This window comes from Stegostoma tigrinum, chromosome 39 (assembly GCF_030684315.1).
Source record: "Stegostoma tigrinum isolate sSteTig4 chromosome 39, sSteTig4.hap1, whole genome shotgun sequence".
NCBI lineage: Eukaryota > Metazoa > Chordata > Chondrichthyes > Orectolobiformes > Stegostomatidae > Stegostoma > Stegostoma tigrinum.
Genome location: NC_081392.1, coordinates 15,103,539 through 15,119,647, shown reverse-complemented (window position 1 = coordinate 15,119,647; position 16,109 = coordinate 15,103,539). Strand labels below are relative to the sequence as shown.

Here is a 16,109-nt window from a genome sequence, read left to right as displayed (position 1 = left end):
TCTCTCCTCTTCCCCCCTCTCTGCTTCTCTCTCCTCTCCCCCCTCTCTGCTTCTCTCTCCTCCCCCCCCGCTTCTCTCTCCTCCCCCCCCCCCCACTCTGCTTCTCTCTCCTCCCCCCCCCACTCTGCTTCTCTCTCCTCCCCCCCACTCTGCTTCTCTCTCCTCCCCACTCTGCTTCTCTCTCCTCCCCCCCCACTCTGCTTCTCTCTCCTCCCCCCCCACTCTGCTTTGCTTTTCTCTCCACCCCCCTCAACTCATCTCCCCCCCACTCTTTCCCTCTTTTGTCTTCCTTCCCCCAGCACTCCCCCCCCCCCCCCCCCCCGCTTCCCTGCTGTTTCACCCCTGCCCCCCCATCCACCCCCCCTCCTGTGTTACCCCCACCCTGTCTCCCCCTGTAAACTTCTGATGTCCGTTTTATTAGCCTGGCCCTCTGTACAGATACGTTGGTGTTGAATGTTAGTGCGGAGAGTGAAGGCAGTGTGATGGAAGTGAATATTGATCTGTTGTGTTACAGGATGGTGTGTTGCAGTACGTGCTACAGAGCAGAGACAGACACTGGGAGGGAGGCCTGGGGACTCTACAGAGTCCACCATTTTGCCAAGGTACCACCACCTTGACTGTGCTGCATGTTTTGATTTGTTGTGGGGAGCGGGGAACAGTACTTGGTTATGAAAGCTGCATTTTACTATCCCGGCTTGAGTGTCTCTGTGTCTCTCTCTGTCTCTGTGTCTCTCTCACCCTCTCGCGCTCTGTGTATCCTTTGAGTGTCTTCAATATCTCTGAGATTTATCGTTTGGTCTTTTCTGCTGTAACGAAAATACAAACCTGGTGTACGCAACCCGCAGGCACAATTAGACCAGAGATGCCGCACTGAGACCTGGCCTGCCCTCAGCTCTTTGTGTTCTTTTTGAAGGTTGAGATGTTTGGAGTGACTGCAGCAGAGACTGGGAGTGAGAGCACCGAGCTCCTGGAGGAGTTTGTGATGCTGCAGAAGGAGATCTTCTCTGATCTTGGACTCCATTACAAGTGAGAACGAGAGCTGACTTGTTACATAAGGAATGTGGTGTTTGCTTAATTTGTTGGTGGGCGGTTGGGGGTGGCTTGGCTTTTCTCTTCCTTCCCTCTCCTGCTGTGGCTGGAGTTTCACTTTCCTCACATCTCAAATACCACTCCGCACCCCCCCCTCCCCCAACAACCGGCATTTCCCAATCCCAGACTCACCTCCCCCCCCCCTCTCCCACAGCTGGCATCTCCCATTCCCAGCCTCGCCCCCTCTCTCCAATAGCTGGCGTTTCCCAATCCCAAACTCGCCCCCTGTCTCCCGCAGCCGGCGTTTCCCAATCCCAGACTCGACCGCCCCCCCTCCCCCCACCATCCCACAGCTGGCATTTCCCATTCCCTGACTCACCCCTCTCTCTCTCCCACAGCCGGCGTTTCCCAATCCCAGACTCGCCCCCCTCTCTCCCACAGCCGGCACTTCCCAATCCCAGACTCGCCTCTCTCTCTCCCACAGCTGGCATTCCCATTCCCAGACTCGCTGCCCTCTCTCCCACAGCTGGCATTTCCCATTCCCAGACGTGCTGCTCCTCGAGTGTCTCTAGGCCCTAGCCCAGACCACATCTGGCAGTTGATGTGTGGCTGTGGGGATAAAGCTGTCCCCTCGACACTGCCTCAATGACATGGGTACAAACAAGAAAATTTGCAGTGCCATGCTGAGGGAGTTCTGCACTATCTGAAGTGTTGCCCTGCAGACGAGATATCGAAGAGAGCTTGTGCACTTCGAGAGGAAGAAAAGACGTGTGGACTATTTTCTAAATGGGGAAAGTCTTCGGAAATCTGACGGACAAAAAGATTTGGGTGTCCTGGTTCAGGATTCTCGTAAGGTTAGCATGCAGTTAGGAAGGGAAATGCTAGAATACAAGAGCAGGGATAATGAGCAGTTTTGGGCCCTGTATCTAAGGAAGGATGTGCTGGTACTGGAGGGGTGGCGGGTGGTGTCCAGAGGAGGTTTACAAGAATGATCCCGGGTCTGAAGAGCTCATTGTATGAGGAGGGGTTGGGGACTCTAGGTCTGTACTTGATTGGGGGGAGGCAGGAGTCTAATTTGAAACTTACAGAATACTGAGAAGCCTGGATAGAGTGGATGTGGAGCAGATGTTTCCGTTAGGAGACAAATAAGGGCACATCCTCAGAATGAAGGATGACCCCTTAGAACTGAGATGTGGAGGAATTTGTTCAGCCAGAGGTTGGGAAATCTGTCGGACTCATTGCTGCTGAGGGCTGTGGAGGCCACATCACAGTGTGTTTAAGGCAGAGATAGATTCTTGATTAGGAGGGTTCCGGGGAGAAGGCAGGACAATGGGGTTGAGAAACATACCCGCCATGGCTTGATGAGCCGAAAAGCCTAATTCTGCTCCTACCTCTTTTGGTACTAGATCCTGTGGCCACTCTATGAAGAACAGGGGATTCTCCATCTTCTGCAAATATTGATCCCTAAATCAACATTACTGAAACATTGCAAACCAGGCAGCATCTAGAGGAATGGAGAAGCCAATGTTTTGAGTATTGCCCATCTTCAGGACTGAAGAATGTTAACAGCTGAAATGACTGCTCCTTTCCTTCAGATGCTGCCTGGCTTGTGCTCTTCCAGTCTCCTGTTTGTCTACTTTAGATACCACCAACTACAGTATTGTTGGTCTCTTACCGAGACATTGGGAGCTTACTTTGCTTCTCTTGGCTGCTACATTTCCTGTAACCTTCCTGTTCCTATGGTAAGTGCACTTCAACAAGGTACATCATGGTTTTCGAACGTAACAAAAGGTACGTGTATCTATCGTTTTTGGAATTTGGTTCTCAAAGTAGAGGCAGGTGGGTGTTGGTTCTGTCTGTGAAGGATTATTTTTTTTAAAAAAAGGATCAGAATGTCCTTCTGAATCAGTGATTTAACGCCACCATTTTGTCAGACAGCAGGTAGTTATAGAACATAAGAACAGTACAGCACAGTACATGCCCTTTGGCCCACAATGTTGTGCCGACCTATTATCCTACTAAGAACAAACTACCCTGCATACCCTGCATTTTACTATCCTCCATGTGCCTATCCAAGAGTCGCTCAAGTGTCTAAAATATCTGACTCCACTACTTGCGGGGCCCTGTGGTACTAGTGGAAAGATGTTTATATTGTGTTTACAACAGGTAAAGCAATCATGTAAGGCCAATTGGAGTAAGGAATGAAGAGGTGTTGCTATAATTGTGGAGGTTTTTAGTGAGATTGTATCTGGAACACTCTGCGCAGTTTTAGATTCTATGTTTACGGAAGGATATTTACTGCTGGGAAGTGGGAGTTCTTGGGTGGGTCAGCATATATTGCCTGGCTCTAAATATATCTGAAAAGGTGGTAACTTCTTGAACTGCTGCAGTCCATGTGCTGTGGATTGACCCACAACACTGTTTGGGAGGGAATTCCGGGGTTGTGACCCAGGGACAGTGAAGGAATGGTGATTATATTTCTAAGTCAGGATGGTGTGTGGCTTGGATGGACACTTGCAGCAGGTGATGTTCCTTGTCCTTCTAGATGGAAGAAGGTCGTGGGTTTGGAAGGTGCTGTCTGAGGACACTTGGGTGAATTTCTGCAGCGCATCTCATGGGTGGCACACACTACTGCTGCTGAACTTTGGTGGAGGAGGGAGTAGATGTGGTGCCCATCAAGTGGGCTGCTTTGTCCTGGATGGCATGGAGGTGCCAGTGATGGACTGGGGTTTATTTTAGATCAACCTGTTGGACTATAACCTGGTCTTATGTGATTTCTGACCTTGATCTAGATGGTGTCAAGCTTCTTAAGAGTTTTTGGAACTGCACTCAATCGGGGCAAATGGGGAGTATTCCATCACTTTCCTGACTTGTGCCTTGTAGTTGAAGGACAGGCTTTAGCGGGTCAGGAGGTGAGTTACTCGCTGCAGGATTCCTAGCCTCTGACCTGCTCTTGTAGCCACTGTGTTTATGCGGTAAGTCCAGTGGAGTTTCTGGTCAATGATAACACCCAGGATGTTGATGGTGAGTGTTCAGTCATGGTAACACCATTGAATGTCTAGGGATGTATGTGTTTTGGAGATGGTACAATGAAGCCTGATTAGACTTTTCCCTGGGATTAGGGGCTTGACCTTGTGTAACACGGAGTAAATCAGGTCATTATTCTATGAAATTTGGAAAGGGGCGGGCCGCAATCTCACTGATATGTTAAAGATTCTGAAGGGTTTTGACAGAGTCGACACTGAGAGGTTGTTCTTTAGAGTCCTCTGCCCCAGAGTAGAGTTCCTACGGTGTGGAAACGGGCCATTTGTCCAACAAGTCCACACTGACCTGTCAAAGAGTGTTCCACCAGTACCCTACCCTGCATTCCCCACGGCTAACACACTAACCTGCACATCCCTGAACACTACAGGGCAATTTGGCACGGCCGATCCACCCCAACCTGCACATCTTTGGATTGTGGGAGGAAACTGGAGCACCCGGAGGAAACCCACGCAGACACTGGGAGAATGTGCACCCTCCACACAGACAGTCAACCCTAGCTGGATTCAAACCCGGGTCCCTGGCGCGGTGAGGCAGCAGTGCTAACCACTGAGCTGCCCCAGTGAGGATTGTAGGAAGTTCACCATATTTAAGACTGGACTGGACAGATATTCGGTCTCTCAGCAAATCAAAGGATGTACTGGATGGGAAAGAAGAATTGAAGCCGAAGATTGGCTCTGATGGGATTGAATGGCGGAGTAGGCCGAATGGACCAGATGGTTTATTCCAGTTCCCTTCCACGAGTCAATTAGGTCATGACTGATCTATATCACGTCTACTTCGCTCAGCTGGAAGTCGAAAATGCCTCCTGGCCCTTCAGCAACAATTCCAGTTTTGTTTTCTGTGAAAATGCTGTTTCTGGTTCCTGACCAAATTGGCCCTCCTTCTGTGGACCCCTCGCCATTCAATGTACTTCTACTGAAACCTTTCATCATTTGGAACACCCTGGATTCATTCTCTCCTGAACTTGCTGAAATTGGTGAGAAAAGATTTACGAGGATGTTGGGGAGATTTCAGGTTTGAGCTGTAGGGAGATGCTGGGGCTATTTTCCCTGGAGCTTCAGAGGCTGAGGGGTGAGCGTATAGAGGTTTATAATGAGGGGCATGGATGGGGTGAATAGACAAGGTCTTTTCCCCAGGGTAGGGGAGTCCAAAACTAGTGGCGCATAGGTTTAAGGTGAGAGGGGTAAGATTTAAAAGGGACCTAAGGGGTAACTATTTCACACAGAGAGTGGTGTGTGTATGGAATGAGCTGCTAGAGGAAGTGGTGGGGGCTGGTACAATTACAACATTTTAAAAGGCATCTGGATGGGGACATGAATAGGAAGGGTTTAGAGGGATATGGGCCAAATGCTGGCAAATGGGACTAGGTCAGTTGGAGATGTTTGGTTGGCAGGCATGGACCAGTTGGATCAAAGGACCTATTTCTGTGACTCTGTAACCTCAAAAGGCCCAAAATGCATCTGCTCTCAGCTTTGTGCTTTAATCCCACTTTACACCTCCCTTCCTCCCAAATGGATTTCCATGTCTTGGGCTTATCTCTCGCCCGTTCACAAACCCATTCTTACTGCCTGACACCCTCTGTATAAAGACTTACTTCTCTCCTGGCCTGGTGTTAGTGATCCCCTCCAGCCCGCCCATCTACCCCATCTGATCCCGGCCCTTGGGGGATCCTGGCTGATGTCCCGCTCTGAAGTAGAGTCATAACTAGGCTCCTGTGTTGTTACTTCCCTCTTTCTGTCTGTCTCCACAGATGCTGCCGGACCTGCTGAGTTTCTCTGGTGTTTTGTGTGTCTGTCTGTGTCTGAGTCTGATTATCTGGTTATTTCTGACAGGGTGTTGGATATGCCAACTCAGGAACTTGGGCTTCCGGCTTATCGTAAATTTGACATCGAAGCATGGATGCCCGGGAGGGGTAATTATGGAGAGGTAGGTCACTGGGATCATTGTTGACTGTACTGACCTCCCCAAACAACTCTGCAGTATTAGGATAGAAGACAGATTGAAGGAGCATGAGCACTGCATGGGCTGTTCCAAGCAGTATTTCGGGTTTGCTTGTGGATATACCTGAAGAGTGCGCTGTGCATGAGGGTCCATTGCTCTGCCATGCAGTTGTGTGACAAAGGGTCAGCTCCAACTCTGTGAATGTTGGTCTGGGGTAACTTGCAGGCTGCCAGAAAGCCTGGTGGAACTGTGGAGGTGATGACCAGTGGTATGATCACTTGATTGTTAATCCAGAGACCCAGGTTATGTTCTGGGCACCTGGGTTCAAATTCTTCTACGGCAGATGGTGGAATTTGAACTTAATTTAAAAAGAAAATCTGGAATTAAGAGTCTAACAATGATTATCAGAAAAACCCATCTGGTTCACTGATGTCCTTTAGGGAAGGAAACGGTCATCCTTATCCAGTCTGGTCCACACATGACTCCAGACCCAAAGCAATGTGATTGACACGTAACTGCCTTCTGGGCAATTAGGGACGGGTAATGTACACTGACATAGCATCCTGTGAATGTTTTTTTAACAAATGAAAAGATAGAGTCAGTTGTATTCATCCAGTTCCCCTTGGAAAATTGTAGGGGTGGGGTGGGGGGGTGTGGAAATTTGTACAGAAAGTACGTGAGATCAAAAAGTTAGTGCCATTGCAATGGGCTGAATGGCCTTCATTGCTGTAACATTCAATGGCTGCCATTCTTTCCTTGGATATTCTGACAGAAATGGCAGCCCTGGTCCGACTGCCTACCTATGGCTCAAGTCTCCTTGGGATCCTAGTGCACTTGCATGTCCCAGGCCCTGTCACACCACACAGACTGGAGCCAGAGCGACTAGAATGATTGAACTCCCTCCAGTGTGGAAGTAGGCCATTTGGCCCATCGAGTCCACACCAACACTCCGGAGAGTATCTCAGCCAGACAACCCCCGCCACCCCAATCCTGCATCCCCCATGGCTAGTCCATTTAACCTACATATCCCTGGGCACTGTATGACAATTTAGCACGGCCAATCCACCCTAACCTGTACATCCCTGGGCACTATGGGTAATTTAGCATGGCCAATCCCACCCTAACCTGCACATCCCTGGGCACTATGGGTAATTTAGCATGGCCAATCCCACCCTAACCTGCACATCCCTGGGCACTATGGGTAATTTAGCACGGCCAATCCACCCTAACCTGCGCATCTTTGGACCGTGGGAGGAAACCCACGCAGATACGGAGAGAATGTGCAAACTCCACACAGACAGTTGCCCGAGGCTAGAATCGAACCTGGGTCCCTGGTGCCGTGAGGCACCGGTGCTAACCACTGAGCCACCATCTTACTGAAATCCTAGCACTTCAAGAGATGTTTAACACTTATTCTCGTTGTGGCATTTTCTGGTTCTTTTACCAATCTCTTTGTAAACTGGCATTCTATTCTGACAGCTGGATATTAATGGAAACAATAAAACATGGTTTGTCTTTCATTACGCAATTTAATATTTTCAATTTAGTGATGAGTTCTCTCATCTGTATTCATTGTGGGAGTTAGTTCCCACACTGCAGGCATAAGCTCAATTAAACAAAGAAAATTGTTATCTTTGAGATGTGACAATTAAAAATCTGTGTCTATCCTGCCCCCTGCCCAGGCCTGAATGCCTCTGAGAAGCTTGTGGTGAGCTGCTGCTAATGAGCGCACTAGGGATATCCATAGTGCCCTGAAGGAGGGAGTTCCAGAGTTTTGACTCTGCGACAGTGAGGAATATTTCCTGTTCAGGGTGGGGTGCGACCTGGAGGGGATCTTTCGGGGAGCCAAGTCCACTTGCCCTTCCAGGTGGTAAAAACTACAGCTGTGGGTGGTGCTGACCTGGCAAAGTTTCCACAGTCCGCTTGCAGGGGAGGCAATGGCCAAGTGGTATTATCGTTGGATTGTTAATCCGGAGGACCAGGTAGCAGGGTCTAGGCCCGAAACGACAGCTTTCCTGCTCCTCTGATGCTGCTTGGTCTGCTGTTTTCATCCAGCTCTGCACCTTGTTACCTCAATGTTCTGGGGACCCTGGGTTTGAATCCTATCGTGGCAAATGGTGGAATTTGAATTCAATAAAAAAATAAATTTGGAATGAAGAGTCTAACAGTGATCATGAAATCGATTGTCAGGGGGAAAACCCGTCAAGTCATTTAAGGAAGGAAACTGCCATCCCCACACAGTTCTGACCTGCAACATTAACTCTGATTTCTCTCCACAGTTGCTGCCAGACTTGCTGAGCTTTTCCAGCAATTTCCATTTTTGTGCCATCATTACCTGGAATGGCCCACATGTGACTCCAGACCCACAGCAATGTGGTTGTCTCTTAACTGCCCTCTGGGCAATTAGGGATGGGCAATAAATGTTGGCCTGGCCAGCGACTTCCTCATCCCATGCATGAATTTATTAAAGCACCTGCAGATGTCATCTTACATAAATTTAGCAGCTCCTGATGTGTAGACTTTAAGTTCTTCTACTCTGTTGGTTTTAATTTTTTTTGTTTCAGTCGAGTAATTTTATTTCTCATTCTACAAGATTTCGAGTGCATCTAACTGCACAGACTACCAGAGCAGAAGGTTGAACATCATGTATTATGAGGAAGCTGCTCAGCTGAAATATGCTCACACTGTAAGTTGGAACCATTTCTCTGTCTGTCTATCGATATTGTAGATAATCATGGCCCTGGCACTGATCCCTTTGGCATTCCACTAGTTACAGGTTGTCATCCTGAAAATGCCTCCTTTTTATCTCATGGGTCTTCTATTGACTAACCAATTCCCCCCTCCATGTGTCTATACCACTCCCATGGGCTCTTAAGTAGCATTTAAGTACCTATGAAATGCCTTTATCTGTCCTGCTTGTTCTCTCCCCACAAATTTGTCAGGCATGATTTCCCACTCTGGAAAGCACAGCCACGTGACTCAGTGGTTAGCACTGCTACCTCAACACCAGGGATCCAGGTTCGATTCCAGCCTCAGGCTACTGCCTGTGTGGAGTTTGCACATTCTCCCCGTGTCTGCTTGGATTTCCTCCGGGTGCTCCGATTTCCTCCCAAAGATGTGCAGGCTAGGTGGATTGGCCCTGGGGGCAGGATGGTGGGGGCTGGGTGGGATGCTCTTCTGAGGATCAGTGCAGAATCAATGGGCCATGACATGACACCTGCCTACGAGGTCTGCTTCATGTGAACAAGAGCACCCCTCTGCCCCGGGGGCAGCTATTTTCACATTTTTAGGGGCAGGTTGTTTTCTCTGTTCGGACCAAGGCCGTGGGACATCAGTCATCACGTTGGATGGCCAACGTTCCCTTGCACACCTCCGTGTGAAGGTTAGCTTTCATTCCTGTTAAAAGCAAAACTGTTTTGTTTTCAAAAACAATACACTGACAACAGAGTACATTTGGCATCAGATAAGTTGTTCGATGGGTATCATGCCCCTGTATTCCCTCATGCTAGGATTTTGGGAATTTAGTTACCATTGTAACAGCTATTAAATGAAATCTCGTGCTATACTCCAGCAAATTTGGTTTCTAAGAGACTCCAATATCCAATAGGTCTCTCCAGGACACATGTGCATGGATGACTCCCACTGAGTTTGAAACTCCCACGAGGTTGCACATTGTGAAAAAGACCAGGGAGTTGGCCAGTCAGCCACACTGCCCCTTCTGGTGACAGGAAGATATAGCTGTTCCAGCCTCCACGAGCACTTGGGGATGGAAGAGGAGGTACAGAATGCTGAGGATTTGCCCCCTCACCTGGCACTCTGCAGTGACACCCCTAACCAGGGTGAGCTATAAAGACCATCCTTCCATCACTGGGCAACGATGTATCCTGGCCAGTCCGAGTCTGTGTGCCCACATACTCCTAATGCCTTCCTACGAGACACAGCCCATCTGCTTGCTCTCAACGAATTGCCCCTTGAAAGGAAATCACTTGCTTATCTCAGTCTCCTTCTGCTTGCGCCCAGGTTAATGCCACCGCCTGTGCTGTACCCCGCACGCTAATCGCTATCTTGGAATGTAACCAGCTCAAGGTAAGTCTCTCAGTTCTTGGTGTTCCATATCCAAGAGATGCCCAGGCGCAGACGGGCAGTCCATAAAGTGTCCCATCTTTGAATGCTTGAGAATGTGAATCATAGAACATAACAGCACTGTATGGGCCCTTCGGCCCTCAATGTTGCGCCGACCTGTGAAACCAATCTGAAGCCCATCTAACCTACACTATTCCATTATCATAGAGCTCTGTAGCGCAGAAGGAGGCTGTTTGGCCCATCTCGCCGGAGTTAGCTCTCGAAGAGAGCAGCCCAATTTGTTCCATTTCCCCATTGCCCTACGGTTTCTTCCCTTTCTCTAATTTTGGAAAATTCCAGCTGATTACAAAGTTGTAAACTTGTGTAGGACAGAGCCGCAAGTTCTCCAGCTTTGTTAGAGCCATAGTTATGTAACACGGAAACAGACCCTTCGGTCCAACTCGTCTATGCCTACCAAATTTGCCAAACTAAACCTGTCCCATTTGCCTGTCTTTGGCCCATATCCCTCTAGACCCTTCCTATTCATGTCCCCATCCAGATGCCTTTTAAATGTTGTAACTGTACCAGCCTCCACCACTTCCTCTGGCAGCTAATTCCATACACACACCACCTTCTGCATGGAAAAAGATGCCCTTTTTAAATCTTTCCCCTCTCACCTTAACCCTATGCCCCTCCAGTTTCAGACTCCCCCCACCCTGGAGAAAACACCTTGGCCATTCACCTTATCCATGCCCCTCATGATTTTATGAACCCCTATAGGGTCACCCCTCCAACTTCCTATGCTCCACTGGGAAAAAGTCTGTCCATCCTCTCCTTAAAACACAAAATCTCCAGTTCCAGTAACATCCCAGTAAATTCTATTCTCCCCCCCCCCCCCCCCCACCAACCCGGGTTTTGATTTTAGCCTCCAGATGTTGTGACTCCAGGTGTGGTAGAGTGGTGTTCTTCATGGCCATGCCAAGGGGTTGTTTTCCTACCAGAGATGTTGTCGTCCCTGGCAGCGTGTCCCCTCATTCTGCCAATGTAGCTCATGACTGAAAAGCCGACTGGTGTGCTGTGTGCCGTATCAACTTTGTTTCCGGTTATGCTTCACCTTGACAGTCACAACAGTTCTGGTTTTGCCTTCTAGGATGGCAGCGTGCGGGTGCCAGCGGTTCTCCAACCCTACCTTGGCAAAGAATTGATCAGTTATCCCACCCACAGCCCGTTACGTTACATCGGGCCGAACCAGTACCAGAGGAACCTCACCAAGGCCCAGTGAGGGCCAACCACTCTGCAAGTGACTGGGGACTGCCCAGATCTCCAAGTTAGCATTTCTTGGGACTTGACCAAGGGGTGGTCACCTCACAGTTTAATCCTTTAGTCTCTGTCTCTCTGTCTCTGGCTCTTTCTTCCCCCCCCCACTCCCCAACCATCTCTCTGCTCCCCCCACCCCCCGTCTCCGTCTCTCACTCTTGCTCTCTCGCTGAAGGCGCTGATGCTTCCTTGGGCGACATTTGGATCTGGGTCTCTCGGACCCTCTTGTGCCAGGCCCACAGCAGAACTTGGGCCAGGGCTGCTCGAGGAAGAAGTGGAGAGAGGGAATCCTGAAGGGAAACCGCTCAGGAAGAGGAAGAATTGTGCAGGACCCTCCTCTCCCAGAGGGACCAAGCTGACGTACACATGTGCACAGAGACCCTTCAGTAACAAGACAGTGGGGAACGTGGAAAGCAATGTGGAAGTGCCCCCCTCAGCCCCTTGTCCAGGTTCCTTTCCTTGCCCCGACGTCCCTGGGGCTGTGATTTCAGACTCTGTAGAGCTCCTTGCTGTACATCTGCCCTTCAGAACACTCCAGTAATTTATCTCAACAAGTGATCGTCTGGGGGCAGGTGGTAGAATTTTTTTAATTTTGAAACAGATTATCATGTTTAAGGGTTTTATCAGCAGAGCTTGTGTCCAAAAATTGGAGGGTGAATCACTGACAGAATTATTTCCAGAAGAGAAATAAAAAGGATTGTTTTTTAAAGTGTGTGTGTACACATCTTTTAAAACACGATATACGTGTCAATGTATTGTGACATCCAGATCTCTCTGCATCTCGACATTAGAATCCCTAGAAATAGGCCCTTCAGCCCACCAAGTCCACACTTATCCTGAAGCATTCCCCTGTAAACCACCTAATCTACACATTCTTGGGGGTAATTTAATGCAGCCAATCCACCCTAACCTGCACATCTTTGGACTGTGGGAGGGAACCCACACAGATTCAGGGAGAAGGTGCAAAGTCCACCCAGACAGTCGCCCGAGGCTGGAATCGAACCTGGGTCCCTGGCACTGTGAGGCGGCGGTACTAACCACTGAGCCACCGTGTCCCCTGAGAGTATTGAAACTTTTTGGCTGGTTTGCTGGCTGTGCTGATTTACTGCTATTTTTATACCATGCCTCAGTTATTGCTTCCCTAGGAGAGATGCTGCTTTGAAAACTATTACTGAATCTCTGTCATCCCAGCCCTCTTTCTGGCAACGCTGGCCCCATCTCTGAGATAGAAGTGGGGAGTTTTGTCCCAGCTTCAGAAGCGTCGAGCGCATTGACATGCCCAGTGCAATACTAAGGGGGTGCCACGCTATCAGAGATGCGAATCAGACGTTAATTGGATGATGCTGATGACAAACAGGGAAGATTTCTTCCAAACCCCCTGTCAAAGTAGTTTTTTTTTAATCACATTGCAGTTTGCGGGATCTTGCGGTGCTGAAATCGGCTACCAGTTTTCTCATGCAGTTAAATATTCCTGCCTGTGTAACCAGCTCGCAGGTTAGGGAAGGTAATTCAGCCCATCTTAATTCATCTGCTGGGCAGGGCTGCCTGATGTTTCCACACATTTTCAATGCCACGTCGTCATGCTGAGCAGGAAGGTGTCACCTTTCAATTTCGGCCCTAAATTCGGAGCTTTTAACCCAATCTCGCAATCTAATTTAAAGTCATCATTTGCAATCGTCTCCTGCATTCCCTTTAGCTATCCCTTGAGATAGTCCGAAGACATTGTTTGGCCTTAGCCCCATAACTGAGGGAATAGAGGCGAGCTTTGAGGTTCTTCTGCAGGCTACCTCCAGCACATTTGGTGGGGGGAGGGAGGGGCAGATATAATATTTGTTGACGGGTTGTGGGTGTCACTGACTGGGTCAGCATTTGTTGGCCGTCCCTAGTTGCCCCTTGAGAGGGCAGCAACCACCTTTAATTATTGCGGTCTGTGTGGTGTAAACGGACCGATATAGCTATTAGGGAGTTCCAGGATTTTGGCCAAGTACATTTCCAAGTCAGGATGGTGAGTGTCTCGGCGGGGGGGGGGGGGAAATGTGTGTGTTATGGAGATCGGGTGGGATGCTCTTCAGAGGTCAGCGCAGACTCGATGGGCTAAGTGGCCTCTTTCCACACTGTAGATTTCTATTCTAAGGAAGTACCAAGGCTAGATCTTCTGCCATTCAGCTATATTATATTTCTACGTAAGAATGGAGAAAATACGAGCAGGAATGTTTCCTGCAGGTGCTCTGGTTTCCTCCCACAGTCCAAAATGTGCAGGTTAGGGTGGATTGGCTGTGGGAAATTGTCCCATAGTGTTCAGGGATGTGGAGATTAGGTGGGTTTATAGGGGGATGGAGCTGGGTAGGATGCTCTTAAGGTCATTGTGGACTTGTTGGGCCAAAGGGCCTGTTTCCACGCGTAGGGATTCTAGGAAAAGGCCATTCGGCCCCTCAAGCCTGTTCCAACATTCAACATGACCATGGCTGATCACCGAGCTCAGTCCCCGTTCCTGCTTTCATCCCCATATCCTTCGATTGCTTTAGTCCAAAGAATTATATTTAACTTGTATTATTTCTGTAGTCCTACCATTGAGTGGGGGTAAGCTCGGTTGGCTGGAAGGCTGCTTTGTAATGCACGCTGGCTCAATGCCAATGCCCAAAGCTCAATGCCCACACCGGCTTCAACTACTTCCCCTCTGTTTGAGGCGCGGTGACCCTCTGGGTCTTCTCCCTCGAATGCGAGAACAGCCCTATGTCTGGTAATTCTTTTACCTTAGTCCTTCAATTCTTCCAACTGTATCTCACTGGAGAAAATTGGCACAGCAGTAGGCCATTCAGCCCATTGAGCCTGTTCCACCCTTCATTATAGTCATGGCTGACCAGGTTCTGAGGAAGGTTGTTCTTTTTCCTTCACAGATGTTGCCAGACCCGCTGAGCTTTTCCAGCAACTTCTGTTTTTGTTCCAATTTATTAACTTGTTTCTGCCGTTCCTGCATACCCTTTATCCCCAGTTGCTAAATCCAAATGCTCTTTGAAACCATACAATGTTTTCGCCTCGATTGCTTTCCGTGGCAGAGAATTGCACACTCTGTGAGTAAAGACGTTTCTCCTCATCTCAGGCTGAAATGATCCACCCCATTTCCTTAAGACTGTGGCCCCCGTGGTTCTGAACTCCCCAGTCATCAACAATAATTCCACTAAACGCTGTCTTTTGCTGAGATGTCGCTCAGGAGTTTAAGGACTGCTGCAGCTCATCGAACGATAGATTACCCCAAATTTCTCTGCGGAAGGGTCACCGGACCCAGAACGTTAACTCTGTTTTCTCCTTTACAGATGCTGCCAGACCTGTTGAGCTTTTCCGGCAACTTCTGTTTTTGTTCCTGATTTGCAGCGTCCGCAGTTCTTGCGGTTTTCTCTATTCTATAATGGGATGTGGGTGTTGCTGACAAAATCAGCATTTCGCTGCACTGCAGGAAAGGTGCCAGTACCTTGGAGAGAGTGCAGAGGCAATTTAGTGGTTGCAGATAGTTTGAGGATATCGGGGCTTGCTCTCCTGGGAGAGCAGAAGACTAAGAGGAAATTTGATAGCGGTTTTCAAAATGGTAAGAGCACTGGATAGAGTGGGTGAAGAGATACCGTTCCCAAATGTAAAGGGAGCACGAATCAAAGGGCACAGACTTAAAGTGACTTGCAAAGGCAAGGTGAGAGAATCCCTAAAGTGTGGAAGGCAGGCCACTTGGACCAGCACAGTGGCTCAGCATTTAGCACTGCAGCCTCGCAGCACTAGGGACCTGGGTTCGATTCCAGCCTCAGACTGCTGTCTGTGCAGAGTTTGCACATTCTCCCCCTGTCTGCACAGATTTCCTCCGGTTTCTTCCCACAGTCCAAAGATACCCAGGTTAGGGTGGATAGGCAGTGGGAAATTACCCATAGTGTCAGGGATGTGCAGTTTAGGTAGATTAGCTGTGGGAAGTATAGAGTAGCTGGGGAGTGAATCTGGGTGGGATGCTCTTTGGAGAGTCAGTGTGCTCTTGTTGGGCCAAATGGCCTGTTTCCACACTGTAGGGATTCTCTGATCGTCTACACTGACCCCTGCCCCCACCATGGCTCACCCATCCAGCCTGCACATCTCTGGACAATACGCCCAGCCACACATCTTTGGGATGTGGGAGGAAACTAAAGCACCTGGAGGAAATTTACACAGACACAGGGAGAATATGCAGACTCTGCACAGACTGTCGCCCGAGGGCGGTATCGTACCCGGGTCCCTGGCACCGTGAGGCAGCAGTGCTAACCACTGAGCCACCTAGTTAGGGTCAGGAATGTAATACCTGGAAAAGTTGAGGGAGCAGGTTAATGGAGACTTTTGAGAGGGACTTTGAATGGTTTTATAGATTGCAGTGGTGTGTAGGGTTTGTAGATGGGCAGGAGATTAGCATTGAATAATAGAACTGATGACAGGTCAACTGGTCCCCTCCTGGCCCGTCCTGATTTTGAGATTTTGTTGCCCGTCCCTATAGCCCCATGAACTGAGTGGCTTCAAAGCCTACTTCAAGGGACAGTCCACCACATTGCTGTGAGTCTGGAGTCACGTGTAGGCCGGACTGGATAAGCCAGATTTCCTTCCCTGGTCTTTACAGCAGTTGATACCAGGTTTACAGTCACCATCTTGGGTGTTACTCCTGCAGTCCAGCAGCCTCTGTGTGGGCCTTTGCCACATGGGAACTTCTTAAT

The 16,109-nt window shown here is 49.1% G+C and overlaps 1 protein-coding gene across 2 annotated transcripts in view; it reads left to right on the top strand.

The window, feature by feature from the left end:
• The window catches only part of sars2 (seryl-tRNA synthetase 2, mitochondrial), a 48,220-nt gene extending 36,117 nt beyond the window's left edge, over positions 1-12,103 (top strand). For both annotated transcript variants that reach the window (XM_048522666.2, XM_048522665.2), the window contains 6 exons: positions 515-602; positions 914-1,026; positions 5,907-6,000; positions 8,609-8,701; positions 10,036-10,101; positions 11,228-12,103. In XM_048522666.2, coding sequence (XP_048378623.1) covers positions 515-602; positions 914-1,026; positions 5,907-6,000; positions 8,609-8,701; positions 10,036-10,101; positions 11,228-11,359 — 586 coding nt within the window. In that variant the 3' untranslated portion in view covers positions 11,360-12,103. The remainder of the gene's footprint in view (positions 1-514; positions 603-913; positions 1,027-5,906; positions 6,001-8,608; positions 8,702-10,035; positions 10,102-11,227) is intronic.
• Positions 12,104-16,109: the final 4,006 nt, after the last annotated feature.